General features: G+C 44.6%; 1 protein-coding gene across 2 annotated transcripts in view; it reads left to right on the forward strand.

The window, feature by feature from the left end:
• INTS7 (integrator complex subunit 7) overlaps nt 1-17,788 on the forward strand; it is a 44,042-nt gene extending 26,254 nt beyond the window's left edge. For both annotated transcript variants that reach the window (XM_073671981.1, XM_073671982.1), the window contains 3 exons: nt 5,250-5,348; nt 14,342-14,527; nt 17,411-17,788. In XM_073671981.1, coding sequence (XP_073528082.1) covers nt 5,250-5,348; nt 14,342-14,527; nt 17,411-17,701 — 576 coding nt within the window. In that variant the 3' untranslated portion in view covers nt 17,702-17,788. The remainder of the gene's footprint in view (nt 1-5,249; nt 5,349-14,341; nt 14,528-17,410) is intronic.
• Nucleotides 17,789-18,047: the final 259 nt, after the last annotated feature.

Genomic DNA, 18,047 nt, shown 5'->3' on the forward strand with positions numbered 1-18,047 from the left:
TAGTTTAAACATGCGTAGCATAACATGAAAGTTGTCCTAAAATTTTGGTAAAAGTAATCCTTACAACTACCAAATCAATGATCGTATACAGTCATGTTAAAAAAAAAAAAAGCATACTCCGCTTCGGCAAAATACATGATTTTTTTTTTCATTGAAAAGTTTGTCACAACTGTATCCTAGAACAGCGATTGGGTGTGTTAAAATCCTTTTTCTTTCCTCATATCCCCAAATATCTGTTGGCAAATCCTGCCAACATTAAAGGGGTTTTAACCTTTCAGAAAACCCCTGTCTGCTGGATACATTTTGTAATAAAATACAAAATAATGGGTGCTGCTCACCCTCCCCAGGTCCATTGCTTAGTACCTACCCCTGCTCCCAGAGTCAGTAATTGGCCACTGCACTGACGTCAAATCAACAGCGCTGCAGCCAGTCGGTGAGTTCAGCGAATCTGAGCGGAGCATTCCGACTAGACAGGCAAAGCCGCTGATTTAAGTGATTTGTTGCTCTATCAACATGGCGCCAGTGCTGCATCCAAACTCCGACACTGGGTGCATCGGTGGAGACTCAATGCTGGACCTGGAGAAGGTGAGAAAAGAAGTTTATTTATTTTTGTTTATAAAAGACCTTTGGAACAGGGATTTTCTGAAAGGGGCAACTTCTTTAACGTATGTCTATTTGCCGTTACCATCGCTGTATGTCACAATGTGGCTACAGGGTGGCACTGTTCTCATTGAGTTTACTAAACAATCTACAGTTTCGCTGTTTGCAGATGTTGTTGCAATTTCATTCAACCCAAAAACTTCCATATATAAAAATATGTAGGAAAAGGGCACCAAAAAATTAATATAAGTTAATAAAAAATATATATACACTATAGTAGATGTACAGTACAGACCAAAAGTTTGGACACACCTTCTCATTTAACGATTTTTCTGTATTTTCCTGACTTTGAAAATTGTACATTCACACTGAAGGCATCAAAACTATGAATTAACACATGTGGAATTATATACTTAACAAAAAAGTGTGAAACAACTGAAAATATGTCTTATATTCTAGGTTCTTCAAAGTAGCCACCTTTTGCTTTGATGACTGCTTTGCACACTCTTGGCATTCTCTTGATGACCTTCAAGAGGTAGTCACCAGAAATGGTTTTCACTTCACAGGTGTGCCCAGTCAGGTTTAATAAGTGGGATTTCTTGCCTTATAAATGGGGTTGGGACCATCAGTTGTGTTGTGCAGAAGTCTGGTGGATACACAGCTGATAGTCCTACTGAATAGACTGTTAGAATTTGTATTATGGCAAGAAAAAAGCAGCTAAGTAAAGAAAAACGAGTGGCCATCATTACTTTAAGAAATGAAGGTCAGTCAGTGCGAAAAATTGGGAAAACTTTGAAAGTGTCCCCAAGTGCAGTTGCAAATACCATCAAGCGCTACAAAGAAACTGGCTCACACGAGGACCGCCCCAGGAAAGGAAGACCAAGAGTCACCTCTGCTTCTGAGGATGTTTGGGCTAAAGAACACAAGGAATGGACATTAGACCAGTGGAAATCTGTGATTTGGTCTGATGAGTCCAAATTTGAGATCTTTGGTTCCAACCACCGTGTCTTTGTGCGACGCAGAAAAGGTGAACGGATGGACTCTACATGCCTGGTTCCCACTGTGAAGCATGGAGGAGGAGGTGTGATGCTGTGGGGGTGCTTTGCTGGTGACACTGTTGGGGATTTATTCAAAATTGAAGGCATACTGAACCAGCATGGCTACCACAGCATCTTGCAGCGTCCTGCTATTCCATCCGGTTTGCGTTTAGTTGGACCATCATTTATTTTTCAACAGGACAATGACCCCAAACACACCTCCAGGCTGTGTAAGGGCTATTTGACCAAGAAGGAGAGTGATGGGGTGCTATGCCAGATGACCTGGCCTCCACAGTCACCAGACCTGAACCCAATCGAGATAGTTTGGGGTGAGCTGGACCACAGAGTGAAGGCAAAAGAGCCAACAAGTGCTAAGCATCTCTGGGAACTCCTTCAATATTGTTGGAAGACCATTTCCGGTGACTACCTCTTGAAGCTCATCAAGAGAATGCCAAGTCACCGGCGCCATACTTACATACTTACCTAACCAGGAGGAGCGTTGCCGTGGCGCCTCTCTTCGCCGGTGCAGGAGCGAGGCGTCGGATCGGCTCATGCGCATAGTGCTATCCGGCGCCATTTTACTGAAGACTCATTTGCTGTGTGTCTTCAGCAAAATGTCGCCGGACAGCGCGGTGCTCTGATACCGCACTACTCCCCCGGCAGAACAGGACGCAGCAGCGCTGGAGCACAGAGAAGAAAGGTGATTGGTGGGTGAGGGGACCACACATACCAGGATTGGGGGGTGAGGGGACCATGCATACCAAGATTGGGGGGTTAGGGGTACCACACATACATACCAGGATTGCGGGGTGAGGGGTGCCATGCATACCAGGATTGGGGGGTGAGGGAACCACGCATGCCAGGATTGGGGGGTGAGGGCACCACGCATACCAGGACGAGGGGTACCACACATACCAGGATTGCGGGGTGAGGGGACCACACATGCCAGGATTGCGGGGTGAGGGAACCACGCATACCAGGATTGGGGGGTGCGGGCACCACGCATACCAGGATTGGGGGGTGAAGGGTACCTCCCAAACCAGGATTGGGGGTGATGGGACCACCCATACCAGGATTGGGGGGTGAGGTGTGCCATGCATACCAGAATAGGGATGTGAGGGGTGCCATGCATACCAGAATAGGGATGAGGGGTACCATACATACCAGGATAGGAATGCGGGGTACCATACATACCAGGATAGGGATGAGGGGTACCATGTATGCCAGGATAGGGATGAGGGGTACCATGTATATCAGGATTGGGGATGAGGGGCCCATGCATACCAGGATAGGAATGAGGAGTGCCATGCATACCAGGATGTGGGTGAGGTGTGCCATGCATACCAGGATGAGGGATACCATACATACCTGGATAGGGATGAGGGATGGGGTACCAAACATACCAGTATTGGGGTGAGGGGTGCCATGCATACCAGGATTGGGGGTGAGGAGTGCCATGCATACCAGGATTGGGGGTGAGGGATGCCATGCATACCAGGATTGGGGGTGAGGGGTGCCATGCATACCAGGATTGGGGGGTGAGGGGACCATGCATACCAGGATTGGGGGGTGAGGGGTAACACACATACCAGGACGAGGGGTACCACACATACCAGGATTGGGGGGTGAGGGGACCACGCATACCAGGATTGCGGGGTGAGGGGACCACGCATACCAGGATTGCGGGGTGAGGGGACCACTCATACCAGGATAGGGATGAGGAGTACCATGTATACCAGGATGTGGGTGAGGGGTGCCATGCATACCAGGATGAGGGATACCATACATACCAGGATAGGGATGAGGGATGGGGTGCCACGCATACCAGGATTGGGGGTGAGGGATATATATATATATATATATATATATATATATATATATATATATATATATATATATATATATATATATATATATATATATATATATATATAGCAGGGCACAAAAAGAAGAAATATTTATAAAAATTGATCTTATCCATAGATATTCTCTTCATTCTCATTCTCCAACAGGGAGAGGACAATAAGTGCTGTCAGATGCCTCTGGAGTCCAGAGATTTCCATACAAATGACATAATAGGCCGGCAAAACTGAATTTGTTCTTCTATCTATGGGATATGATCCCATACTGAAGTCTGGCAACCATAATGATACGACCATATAATGAGCATGGATTCTTTGCTCTCACAAGAGATAAGCCACCATCTGGCAGTGTTAGGGTATCGGTAAATGACGGCTTTGTCAGGTGGATCTGCTCCTAAACCCACCTGAAAAAGCTCCCTAAAACACACAAAAGAGTGAACATAAGCATTTGTATGCAAAAACGGCTCGCTGTGCATGTGTTCAGTCTTCTAATCGTCTTTTAAGTGCTCTAGGTTTCCAAAGCCGCAAAGCAGTTAAAAGAAGCAACCCGACCGTTCTTCAGGTGTTTGGAAGACGCCACAAACTGAATAAACCCCACAACTATCAAATGCTAGGTTTTCGCTATACAATTTGTGGCGTTAAGCGACCGGCTTATTGCTACATGTTTGCCCATCGGTGACTGTTTAATAGCCCGTTCAGACAGGCCGACTATGTTTACGATATGCACAGAATGATCAAGCTGACATTGTTCTCAGCAGCACATCGTCCTGCTTACACAGGAGGATGTGCTGCTGAGAATGATGGTTTTTATTTTATTTTTTTACCAAGCTAAAAGATCATTCCATCCGATGAACGAGCGTCTTGCTAATTAAGGTGATTAGCAAGTTGTTTAATCTGGTCAATTATCGGGCAATCATTGTTGCAAGGAACACTCATTCCCAATAATGTTATAGTCTAAATGCAACCTAAAGCCCCCCCCCGTACACTTTAGATAGTTGTTGGCCGAACAGATAGCTGCCAGATGAATTGTCTGCCGACAACTCTCTCTTCTGATTCCTCCTGTACAGTTAAAGGGGTATTCCGATCTCCAAGATCCTATCCCAATTTGTAGTAGGTGTAATAATAATAATATTAGGAAATACCTCCAATTAGAAATGTAGTATAGTTCTTCTGATTCGCTGTTACTTACCCCATGTGCTGGGCACTGCAGTAGCTTGAGTATCCATGCTTACGACCACTCATATAGTGACAGTTAGTTGTTATTGGTCGTAACCATGGATATATCTAAGCTACTGCAATGTCCTGCACATGGGGTAAGAGACAGTGAATCAGAAGAACTATGCTACATTTTTAATTGGAAGTATTTGCTAATATTATTATTACACCTACTACATTTTAGGATAGGATCTTGGAGATGGTAATACCCCTTTAACACTCTACTTGTGCTCAATTGATGCCTCTCTGAGATGCTCTAAGAAACAAAATGGATCCTGGAGTGATCTACTTTGCTCCTAAAACTGTGGTAAGATTAGATGAACATTGGCGCTTTCTTCCAGAAACAGCGCCACTCTTGTTTATGGGTCGTGTGCGGTATTGCAATTCAACCAAATTCTCTGAAATTGGGCTAAGCTGCAATAGCAGCCCTGGCCCATGGATAACAGCAGTGATGTTTCCGGAAAAACTTACAGTAATGTAGATATATTGTGTATGGGGGTAAGAATCTGACTTTTTCTTACTACTTATTTTTCAGCACACCTCATGCCTGTGCAATGCAGTCATCAGCCTCCTAAAAGTGCCTCTCTCCTTCCAGAGGTATTTCTTCCAGAAGCTGCAATCCACAAGTATCAAGGTAAAGTATCAGGCCGGCGTCTTGCCCGAAGTAATATATCTGTAGATTTGTTCTGTACAAGACAAGGGGTTTTACTGATTCTCCCTGACCGGAGGGAGGACATGGAAAGAATGAATGAATGTACTTTATGAATAATCCCTCTTAAAGTTGTCAATACAGTCAATATTTTCCTTACATGGGGCTGCTCGTTTTGACTTGGCCCTTTATTTATAACAATGCCACCTATAAAAGTCTGTAATCCTGCTTTTTTTACACTGCAGATAAACACCCAATTATTGCTGACCTGCTACCACCTGCATATAGTGAAGCTCCGCTGACAAAGAATGGCGGGTTTCCACTTTTAAAGGACCATTTAGACGGGCTGCCGATCAGCCGACAACTAAGTTGTTCGAGTGAATGGATCCAATAAAAATTATCATTATCATGTGCTGCCGACAACCTCATGCTGTATGGGGACAGGACGGTCATATTACCGACAGTTCTTCCCCATACAGTTGTTGACGGCATTAAACATGCACAGATTGACTTGTACATAGTCGATTGGCGCTTGTTAGATCATCACACCGGTGTCTTATTACACCGCTGGAGTGGTAACAATAATGGCTGTACCCTGCCCCTAGTCTTAAACGTAGCAGCCGCCGTCTTCTGCTCTTCCCAGCGTCGCTCCGGTCCTGCTCCTTCATCTTGTGATTAAAGTTTCTGACTGCCCGGAAGTAAGAGAGAGAACGGTCACAAGCTCTCAATGTAAATCTAAGAGATCATCGTTCTGGCTCTCATAAACTTACAATGAGAAGTGACGTCTGGTCTGTCCTGCAAACACCGGGGCCATCCGGTAGGTCACAACCAGCAGAAGCGGCTCCGAGAGCAGAAGAAGACAGCGGTGGTGGCTGGTAAGTATATTAGTAGGTGTAGGGAACTTACATTAGTGATACCACTATAGCGGTGAAATAAAAAAAAAAGTAAAACCGTCAGAGTGGTGCTTAAATTATCTGAAATTGATCCCGTTTTAAAGGTCTTAAAAGGGGTTTCCAAATTTGAAAATACCTAAGTCCCCCGGCTGCAGGGAGAAGAAAAAATAAATAAATATATTGTCGTCGGAGCTGTTGCCGAGCCACAGATCGCCTCTGATAGCAAATCGATCTGCTGCTGTTGTCGGCACTGGTCCTGTTGGGCCTGCTGCTGGAGCTGCTGCATAAGCAATTTGGTGGTCTCCTGTTGTGCCATCTGCTGTTGATGCTGCGTTTGCTGCACCTGCAACAGATGCTTGAGCAGGTCCTCCATCCTGTCCGGTGTCACTTGCTGGCTTATGGCTGACTTCATCCAGGACATGCGGTTCTTCTTATAAAGTCACATGTGTCTGCTGGGAATGCTGCCCGCATTCTCCACCAATTGTAGGGATTGTACTCACTCAGGTACGGTTTGAGGCAAACAGGAGGCATGTTCCTTTAAGTGTCCATAACTGTTTATTGGTTTCATAAACCGTGTAAAAGCAAAAGTGCAGGCAAAAACAAAGAAAACAGTCCGTTTAGCAAAACTCTGATTAGCCAGCACTGTGGTCACACAGGCTGGTGTAGCATCCAGTACATGGCTCAGAGCCCTGTCTGAAGACAACCACACACATGTGCCAAACAGCCTCCATTATATAGGCTGGTAACCTCATCCAGAGGTGAGGTATGTGGGTTGTTGGACCTGCCCATCTCTCCTAGTAACCCGTACCCCGGTGCACCAAACGCTTCTCTTAGTGTGTGCGTGCACTAGAGAAACTACACCGGGTTACATCACAGAGACCAGCCATCTCTGTGACACATAACTCCCATCGACTACACGACCATTAGCCACCTTACTATAATATAGATAGATAGATATATATGAGTGCGCAGTGGAGATAGCAGCGCAGTATGTGAATGCATGCCATAGGCGGCGAGAAAGAGAACTGTGATATGCCATGGACTTCCATAGCCCCCACCCTGAATATTCCCCCCACCCATCGTTCCCGCAGTCCCCATCCCTATCCCCTACTGTACACTTGCTTTGGCAAAACTAATGTTTATTGAATTGAGTATACAGTCATGGCCAAAAGTTTTGAGAATGACACCAAAATTATATTTTCACATGATCTGCTGGCCTCTGGTTTTTCTTAGTGTTTGTCTGATGTTTATATCACATACAGAAATATAATTGCAATCATATTATGAGTACCAATAGGTTATATTGACAGTTAGAATGAGTTAATGCAGCAAGTCAATATTTGCAGTGTTGCCCCTTCTTCTTCAAGACCTCTGTAATTCTCCCTGGCATGCTCTCAATCAACTTTTGGACCAAATCCTGACTGATAGCAGTCCATTCTTGCATAATCAATGCTTGCATTTTGCCAGAATTTGTTGGTTTTTGTTTGTCCACCCGTCTCTTGATGATTGACCACAAGTTCTCAATGGGATTAAGATCTGGGGAGTTTCCAGGCCATGGACCCAAAATCTCTATGTTTTGTTCCATGAGCCATTTTGTTATCACCTTTGCTTTATGGCAAGGTGCTCCATCATGCTGGAAAAGGCATTTTTGGGCGCCAAACTGCTCTTGGACAGTTGGGAGAAGTTGCTCTTGGAGGACATTTTGGTACCATTCTTTATTCATGGCTGTGTTTTTAGGCAAGACTGTGAGTGAGCCGATTCCCTTGGCTGAGAAGCAACCCCACACATGAATGGTTTCAAGATGCCTTACAGTTGGCACGAGACAAGACTGGTGGTAGCGCTCACCTCTTCTTCTCCAAATAAGCTGTTTTCCAGATGTCCCAAACAATCGAAAAGGGGATTCATCAGAGAAAATGACTTTGCCCCAGTCCTCAGCAGTCCACTCCCTGTACCTTTTGCAGAATATCAGTCGGTCCCTGATGTTTTTTCTGGAGAGAAGTGGCTTCTTTGCTGCCCTCCTTGAAACCAGCCCTTGCTCAAAGAGTCTCCGCCTCACAGTGCGTGCAGAAGCACTCACACCAGCCTGCTGCCATTCCTGAGCAAGCTCGGCACTGCTGGTAGTCCGATCCCGCAGCTGAAACAGTTTTAAGATACGGTCCTGGCGCTTGCTGGTCTTTCTTGGGCGCCCTGGAGCCTTTTTGACAACAAGGGAAGCTCTCTCCTTGAAGTTCTTGATGATGCGATAGATTGTTGACTGAGGTGCAATCTTTGTAGCTGCGATACTCTTCCCTAGGCCATTTTTGTGCAGTGCAATGATGGCTGCACGTGTTTCTTTAGAGATAACCATGGTTAACTGAAGAGAAACAATGATACCAAGAACCAGCCTCCTTTTAAAGTGTCCAGTGATGTCATTCTTACTTAATCATGACTGATTGATCGCCAGCCCTGTCCTCATCAACACCCACACCTGTGTTAATGGATCAATCACTAAAACGATGTTAGCTGCTCCTTTTAAGGCAGGACTGCAATGATGTTGAAATGTGTTTTGGGGGTTAAAGTTCATTTTCTGGGCAAATATTGACTTTGCAAGTACAGTAATTGCTGTTAAGCTGATCACTCTTTGACATTCAGGAGTATATGCAAATTGCCATTACAAAAAATGAAGCAGTAAACTTTGGAAAAATTACTAATTGTCTCCTCTCCTGCGCTCACATACTGTTCTGATCTCTCCCCTGCGCTCACATACTGTGCTGCTCTCTCCTGCGCTCACATACTGCGCTCACATACTGCGCTGATCTCTCCCCTGCGCTCACATGCTGCGCTGCTCTCTCCTGCGCTCACATACTTCGCTGCTCTCTCCTCCATGCTCTCTTCTTCCCCCAGCAGGATATATGTTTTCTCTTCCTCTTTCATGGATCTGAAGTTCGGGAAGAGATCGGAGAGTCTCCTGAAATGAGTGTCCCTCACTGCTGAGTATTTGATGCAGTGTAGCAGGAAGTGGGTCTCATCCTCCAGGACCTCTAGGTCACCGTGTAGGCACAGTCTGTCCTCTCTGGGCTTGTAGCTTTGTCTGTGCCGGCCATCCTCGATGGCCAGATTGTGGGCACTGAGTCAATAGCGGCTCAGGATCTGGCGGTCTCTGGGGTCCGGGAGTTTTTCCTGATATGGAGCCGGTCTGTAGTCTGTCTGTAGACTCCGGTACATGGTCCGTTTCTTTGTGGCAATGATATCGTTCCTCCAGTCACTGACAAATCTCTCCTGACCCTCGTCTACCATCTTCCTGATTCTGGTCCAAATTAAATAAAATAAAAAAGCGGTCTATAGGGCGCTAAAAGAATGAACACTAGAGGTGAAAAAAATTTTAAGGATAAAAAATAAATTTAATGAGCCCTTTCCACAACGCGTTTCGATAGTAAACTATCTTCCTCAGGTGGTACCACACAACACCGGAGTTGTGCAGGGGTGCACAACTCCAATAGGTGAGTGGCCTTTTGGCTGTTTCCGTCACATCTACCTATCAGGTCCTTCACATAGCGCGCTTTTTCTCCTTTTCTCTTCCATCTTCCTGATTATGGCTTTTGTCAGGCTGCTGTGGTGGTTGTTTCAGTCAGGTTAGGTTTGGTCGGGGTGGGTTTGAGTGAGTTGCTCTGGTGGTCCTGATTTGTTTGACCCCCGTACATGTAGCAGAGCTTTATAGTGATGGGAGCTTGGGCTGCTACTATGTAGGTGAGCCTGGAAGGACCGCGTCCTCTTCAGAACTGCTAGGTGCAGTGAGAATCTGCCCAGCTCAGCCCCATATGCCCTGTTGGAGGTGCTCCGATGGACCTGGAGAAGGTGCTCACAGAATTCCAGGTGGAATATTTCTGTTGGGCTGGAATCCCACCTTGACCAGTCAGGGTATGTGTGAGGACCCCAGACTTCGCTGCCGTACAAGAGGATTGGGGTGATGATGGCATCGACGATTTTTAGCCAGATCCTCACTGGCTGCTTCAGATGGTAGATTTTCCTACGGATTGCATAGAAGGTTCTGCAGGCCTTGTCCTTCAGGATCTCTATGGCGTGTTTGAAGCTCCCTGACCGGTGAATTTTTAGGCCCAGGTAGGTGTACTTGTCCGCTTCTGTGAGAGCGCAGTTCTTTAGCATGAATGAAGGGTGCTGGTCCAGTCTTGTTTTTCTCTTTTGGAACACCATGATGTTGCTTTTGTTTGGGTTGATGGGTAATGCCCATGTGGGCTGAATTTCTCCAAGGTTTTCAGGTGGTCTTGGAGACCCTTCTCGGTTGGTAACAGCAGCAGTAGGTCATCTGCATACAGCAGGAATTTCACCTGGGCGTCATGGAGGGTGAGACCTGGTGCTGCGGAGGATTCCAGAGCGGTGGCCGCTCATTGATCTAGATATTGAAGAGCATTGGACTTAGGCTGCAGCCCTGTCTGACTGGGAAGTAGCCAGCACTCAGCACAATATTGAACAGTTTAGCCATTGCAGCCTGTATCTCTCGTGAGCTGTATTTCAACATTTCCAGTGGGATTCCATCCAGGCCGCTTGTGGAAGACATTGTCATAATATAAAGATATGTAGAGATATATTATATATATATATATATATATATATATATATATATATATATATATATATATATATATATATATATATATATATATATATATATATAATATATATATATATAAAATATATAAACACCTTAACTGACAATCCATACATGAAGGCTAATATTCATTAAAGGAATATTCCCATCTCAAGATCCTTTCCCAATATGTACAGTCATGGCCAAAAGTATTGAGAATGAGACAATTAGTAATTTTTCCAAAGTTTACTGCTTCATTTTTTGTAATGGCAATTTGCATATACTCCTGAATGTCAAAGAGTGATCAGCTTAACAGCAATTACTGTACTTGCAAAGTCAATATTTGCCCAGAAAATGAACTTTAACCCCCAAAACACATTTCAACATCATTGCAGTCCTGCCTTAAAAGGAGCAGCTAACATCGTTTTAGTGATTGATCCATTAGCACAGGTGTGGGTGTTGATGAGGACAGGGCTGGCGATCAATCAGTCATGATTAAGTAAGAATGACATCACTGGACACTTTAAAAGGAGGCTGGTTCTTGGTATCATTGTTTCTCTTCAGTTAACCATGGTTATCTCTAAAGAAACACATGCAGCCATCATTGCACTGCACAAAAATGGCCTAACAGGGAAGAGTATCGCAGCTACAAAGATTGCACCTCAGTCAACAATCTATCGCATCATCAAGAACTTCAAGGAGAGAGCTTCCATTGTTGTCAAAAAGGCTCCAGGGCGCCCAAGAAAGACCAGCAAGCGCCAGGACCGTATCTTAAAACTGTTTCAGCTGCGGGATCGGACTACCAGCAGTGCCGAGCTTGCTCAGGAATGGCAGCAGGCTGGTGTGAGTGCTTCTGCACGCACTGTGAGGCGGAGACTCTTTGAGCAAGGGCTGGTTTCAAGGAGGGCAGCAAAGAAGCCACTTCTCTCCAGAAAAAACATCAGGGACCGACTGATATTCTGCAAAAGGTACAGGGAGTGGACTGCTGAGGACAGGGGCAAAGTCATTTTCTCTGATGAATCCCCTTTTCGATTGTTTGGGACATCTGGAAAACAGCTTATTCGGAGAAGAAGAGGTGAGCGCTACCACCAGTCTTGTCTCATGCCAACTGTAAAGCATCCTGAAACCATTCATGTGTGGGGTTGCTTCTCAGCCAAGGGAATCGGCTCACTCACAGTCTTGCCTAAAAACACAGCCATGAATAAAGAATGGTACCAGAATGTCCTCCAAGAGCAACTTCTCCCAGCTGTCCAAGAGCAGTTTGGCGCCCAACAATGCCTTTTCCAGCATGATGGAGCACCTTCCATAAAGCAAAGGTGATAACTAAATGGCTCATGGAACAAAACATAGAGATTTTGGGTCCATGGCCTGGAAACTCCCCAGATCTTAATCCCATTGAGAACTTGTGGTCAATCATCAAGAGACGGGTGGACAAACAAAAACCAACAAATTCTGGCAAAATGCAAGCATTGATTATGCAAGAATGGACTGCTATCAGTCAGGATTTGGTCCAAAAGTTGATTGAGGCATGCCAGGGAGAATTACAGAGGTCTTGAAGAAGAAGGGGCAACACTACAAATATTGACTTGCTGCATTAACTCATTCTAACTGTCAATATAACCTATTGGTACTCATAATATGATTGCAATTATATTTCTGTATGTGATATAAACATCAGACAAACACTAATAAAAACCAGAGGCCAGCAGATCATGTGAAAATATAATTTTGGTGTCATTCTCAAAACTTTTGGCCATGACTGTAGTAGGTGTAATAATAATAATATTAGCAAATACTTACAATTAGAAATGTAGTATAGGATTTTTGATTTGCTATGTCTCTTACCTCATGTGCAGGCATTGCAGGACCTAAGGTATCCATGGTTACGTCCACTGATAAAGTGACAGCTAGCTGCTAGTGGTCGTAACCATGGATACCTAAGGTCCTGTATTGCCTGCACATGAGGAAAGAGACATAGCGAATCAAAAATACTACACTACATTTCTAATTGGATGTATTTGCCAATAATATTATTATTACACCTACTACATATTGGGATAGGATCTTGGAGATGGGAATACCCCTTTAAGTATCAAAAACACCAATGAGAAAAGCAATGCAAGCCATTTAAAATCATTTTGCAAATCTTTATTAATATATACAGACAAGACAATCTAAAAAACCTATAAAGAAATGAGACTCCACGGGTAATGAAAAAGCGGGGGACATCAGCCAGAAAAAGTTAAATCATAAATAGGTACCTTGCTGAATAGTAAATGAAAAAGGAAATCTATTTAAATATGGGTAGCCATGACAAAACCTTATTATAATAGTATAAAGGAGTAAGGTAATCAATAATACTGCCTAAGTCGGCCTCCTACATAACCTACCAATCACTTATTAAGAACAAAAAAAAAAACAGTTAACATAATAGGTACCCAGAGAACTCCAATGCTGTTGCACTGCACCCAATGCGCGTTTCGCAGGAACATTGACCCCTGGACTAAGCATTTCCTGCGAAACGCGGGTCATGTGCGGTTCCACAGTATTGAAATTCTCTGGGTACCTAGTATGGCTTCATTTTTTTCTAGATGATGTCCCCCGTTTTTTCATTACCTGTGGTGTCTCATTCCTTTATATGTTCTTTAGATTGTCTTGTCTGTATATATTAATAAAAATTTGCATAATGATTTTAAATGGCTTGTATTGTTTTTCTCATTGGTGTTTTTTATAAATATATATAAATATAAAGTGTCCTTAAAATGCTTCAAGAAGAGTCAGGTTGTTGCTTTCCGGCCATTTCTGTATCTTTGCAGAATCTGCAACGTCTGAGGATAAAATATCCTGAGTCTTCAGAAGCTTCGGCCACCAGCGGGGTCTCGCCTTGGGATAGCAGCGTGTGTCACTTCATATACGGGGGACATTGGCGGTCAGGCGCGGAGGGGGGAGGAAACAAAGCCTGACTGTCCCAGTATAACCTTCCGGCTCACTGCTCCATTGCGGGGGGCTTTTTCTCCCTAGTAACCTGCACACAGAAGTGGGGGGACGGCAGTCAGTATTAATTCATCATAGGAGCAGGGATTCTTCCCTACTTTTATGGAGGTGACCCTAGTGACGACAACAATTTAGTGCTAGGCTGACAGCAGGGAGCAACGGAAGTTGTTTTTTAGTTTTAGTGTCTTTTTTTTTTCTAATGGATTTTTCCGGTTTTGGAAAATTCTGCCTTCCAGGTCGAGCGCTGAGTCTCTGCCTCTGCTCCCCAGACAATAACAGACACCAGAAACTCAGTGTTGGATTTGGGGAGGGGAGAGCAAAGCACAGTTTTAAAAAAAAAAACTTGCAGCTGGGATACAAAGGTAAAACCCCTTTTAGTGATTGTGGGCAGCAGAAGCCGTGTATAATATTTTCCATACAGTTATTAAATGTCTATAAATCATCCAAATCACTAAAGCTTCATCTATGCAAAACTAATAGGCGTCATCTTCTTTACTCCTGATTAGCTGGCCCTGTCTCCGTCACCCCGCAATCCTACAGAGCCTATAGCTGTGCAGAGCAACCAGCAGATGGCGCTGAAGGTGGAAGGGGTAGTTCAGCACGGCTCCAAACCCGGCCTGTTCCGCAAGATCCAGTCTGTCTGCCTCACCGTCTTCTCTACACTGCAGAGTAAACCCGGGCAAGACTACAAGGTAGGTTGGCATACATATAATATGTCTTACTTACCCTCCCTGGGTCCAGCGCAAAGCCTCCTCTGCTGCTCCCGCTGTCTGTTATTGTCTGCAGCTGTGATGTCATGTTGATAATGCTGGACCCAGGGAGGGTTAGTAAAGCACTTCTTTTTTTCTTTTTTTTTTGGGTATTTTTTTGCTTGTTAGTTTTTTTAAAACAAAGTACATGCCACGGGTGTGTCAGAAGTGACAGACAGGCAGTCGGTTGCAGAAGATCTCTTTGTTTGGCATTACAGACACCTTCTTAGATCTGTCTCACTCTAGGACCCAGCGGCTACATCCTTCTTGCTAATTGACACCCAGGCCTGGGTGTTTAAATATGTGCTGTTTGCCACAGGGAAGCACCGGTTATATTCACTTGTCTCCTGTGAAGGCTTGGAGCTGTTGCAGTCTGCTTGCTTCCTCTCTGGTGCTAGGAGGATGGTAGGAGTAATCTCTCTGAAGTTGGCTCAAGCGAAGTTACTTTTCCCCGTGTTTGTCTCCTTTGTTGTCTTTAGTTGTTAGTGGGGACTGACTAGTGCTCATCCCCACTTCCGTATCCATGGCTAAGCTCTAGGGATATACAGGGCTTAGGTTCCTGTTCGGCGATTGGTGAGGAACCAATATAGGGACGATAAGGGAGACAGTGTGATATCCGATCAACCTAGGGGGTCTCCACTCCCCCTTTCCCAAGTGTCTGGGCTCCCTTCCCCTCATCCCTTCGTGTTGCACTTAGTCTTTCCCACACCTTGCGTGACATTACACCCGAGAACGGCAATTTTCCAAAACCAGAAAACCTCTTTACGGATTATTTGCATTCAAGCCACCTCTCCATTTATTCTTTATAATAAATAGAGCTGCGTTTTCGCTATCGGTGTGGGGTCTACATATTATCGCCTATTATTTTGGGATATATTTTAATGCTGGGAATTGTCCTTTATCAATATCGCCTACATTTCCTTTACCCAGAACCTCACAACTTCGCGGCATAATACCAGTGTTCTACATATCAATTCGAAATCAGTATCTGCAAATATTTAAAATTTGATAAAAAAAAGCGTTAACGGGATAATGTGGCTCGGACCATCACGCACCGTTACATGTAGCGCACAGGATGTAAAAGGCGATGGACGAATGATTGCCGTAAATGATGACTCTTTGGTGCCTTCTTTGGATCAGACTTGTTTCAACCCAAATCTTCTCAAGTAAAGTGACTTTTTGTAAGCCAAATTTTTGCACCGTTTTCCATTTGCACTGCACACCCCAATGAGATCCTCTTATAGAGAAGTTGCAGTCTTTACATTGCATTTATAAAAAAAAAAAAATACATTTTATATTTGTAGATTTTTTTTCTATATGTCTGGCAGAGCATCTTCCCAGCAGGAGAGTCATTTCACATTCATGTATTCAGAAGGTCACAGATTTCTGGCCTCGGTAGAAGCCTCGGAGCAAGACCTCACGAGGCAGCTTCATCTCCGGAGCGGCACATCGCTGGCGGCTCCCCCCGCGCCCTGATGCCAAGTGACACGTCTGCGAGCTGTATTAATTGGTAATGCCTTGGCGCAGCCGTCATAGATTGTCATCCCAATGCTCCGTCTAATTGATTCGTTATTTTATAAAATAAACGAGTGAAGGAGTAAAAAGAAGATGAAAGATGTGTTACACAAAGAAAAAAAAACCTGCATTTTCCATAGAGATCAAGTCCAGCAATTGCTTTACTAGTGAAGGGTAAAATCTTACAGCCATTACCTGATTGCTCTAGGTAAGTTCTCAGTTACCCACTGCAGGGGGCGCTCTGCACAGCACTTCACATACTTTTCTCATACCGTGTATATGCAGGTTCTACACATTTATTGCCTGGAAATACAAAATGCTGTGCAATCTGGTAACATATTGAGGTTTTGGGCGGCCATATCCACCTCTAATCCTACGTAATGGGGTCTAAAAAGTAGATTTTTTTTCCTGTTTTTATGAGTTTTTCCAATATATATTGAGAGTGAGTGGTCTTGAAGGACAAACTCTTTGCTGGGAATGGAGAACTTTATCAGGATCAGGGGGGGGTTTGCAGGACTTGGACTCCAACTGAGATGTCTGTCTACTATATACATTTCTCAAGTGAGAAAAGACTCTTTAAAGATATTGTCTTAAGAGGGTCCGGTTCCCCCAGCGATCAGCTGGTAACACTTGGGAAGGCCTTCGTTGACCGTACATTTCCTTGTGGTATTACATGGCAGCAGTAGAGCTGAGCGAAAATATTGGCAGGTCCTGGTCCAGCATTGGGGTCCTTATTGCGTGGCAGCCATACCAGGGTAGTGTCACCTGCTTTGGCTAGCATCTTGGGGGTTTCGTGATTACTAAGCCCCCCCACAACATGAGGCATTATCACTAGGCTTCATGTGGCATTATGATGTATGTCGCACCGTGCCACCATGACATCGTAGGGGCCTAATAATCACAAGAATCACCGACTTTCGAGAAGTTCACACTGCCCTGGTCCAAGTGACACGGAGCACTGACTTGGACCCCAGGCCAGGGTGGTGCAAACCTTTTTGCTCAACTCTACACGGCAGCCACTAAGAGGGGCACACCATACTCTGTGGCTCATAGAACAGATCCCTATGGGCAAGGGTTATCTTATCTAGGAAGCTCCTTTTTAATTTTGAGGTCCATGTGCCCAAGATTCAGCTCATTTCTTGTAAAATTTGGCCCATTATCAAGTCAAGCAAACAATTGACAAAAAATCTGCCCAATCTATTCTTCCTAATTCTGCTTTTTGAGGGACAGTACTGTGAAAATGGCAAATGCAGCTGACTTTGAGAACATTACCTATTATTTTTCTGTTCCATTTTTTTTTCTTTTATAAAGTTGCCAGCGGAGGCGGTGAGGACCGAGATAGAGCAGCGGGTCGAGCCCCACAATGATTATTTCAGCACCCAGTTCCTGTTAAACCTGGCAGTCCTCGGGACGCACCAGATCACCGTAGAAGCTTCTGTTGTGGACTCCAACGGAATCCTTTGGAAGACCGGCCCCAAAACCAGCATCTTCGTCAAGTCCTTGGAAGACCCCTACACTCAGCAAGTACGACTACAGCAACAGCCGCAGGTCCAGCTGCCCCCGCAGCAGCCAACGCAACGAAACGCCTACTCCAGATTTTAGGGTCTGGCAGACAGAATGGATGGAAAATAATTATTTTTATATTTCTGTAGGAAAACATTTTTTGCTATAAAATATCTTTGTATTATCCGTGAGCATTGCGTGCATTCATTCACTGCTAAGTGCACTCCAGATCACTTCAAGGTCGGCCGTCATTATACTGCTTCGGCCATGACAGAAAAGGTTCTTACACAACAACACGCCGGAGGTCAGTAAAACCCATTATATAGCAGTGTGACACATCTTCAGCACTCGTGGATATGTCAAGACCAGGTAGGTCACCTTACAAGCGCATGGCATCATTTCCAAAGTTACAAAACTCTTCTTCATGCACGAATGCAAACTTTGC

This window comes from Phyllobates terribilis, unplaced genomic scaffold, assembly GCF_046119375.1.
Source record: "Phyllobates terribilis strain yellow unplaced genomic scaffold, ASM4611937v1 Scaffold_3__8_contigs__length_932513732, whole genome shotgun sequence".
NCBI lineage: Eukaryota > Metazoa > Chordata > Amphibia > Anura > Dendrobatidae > Phyllobates > Phyllobates terribilis.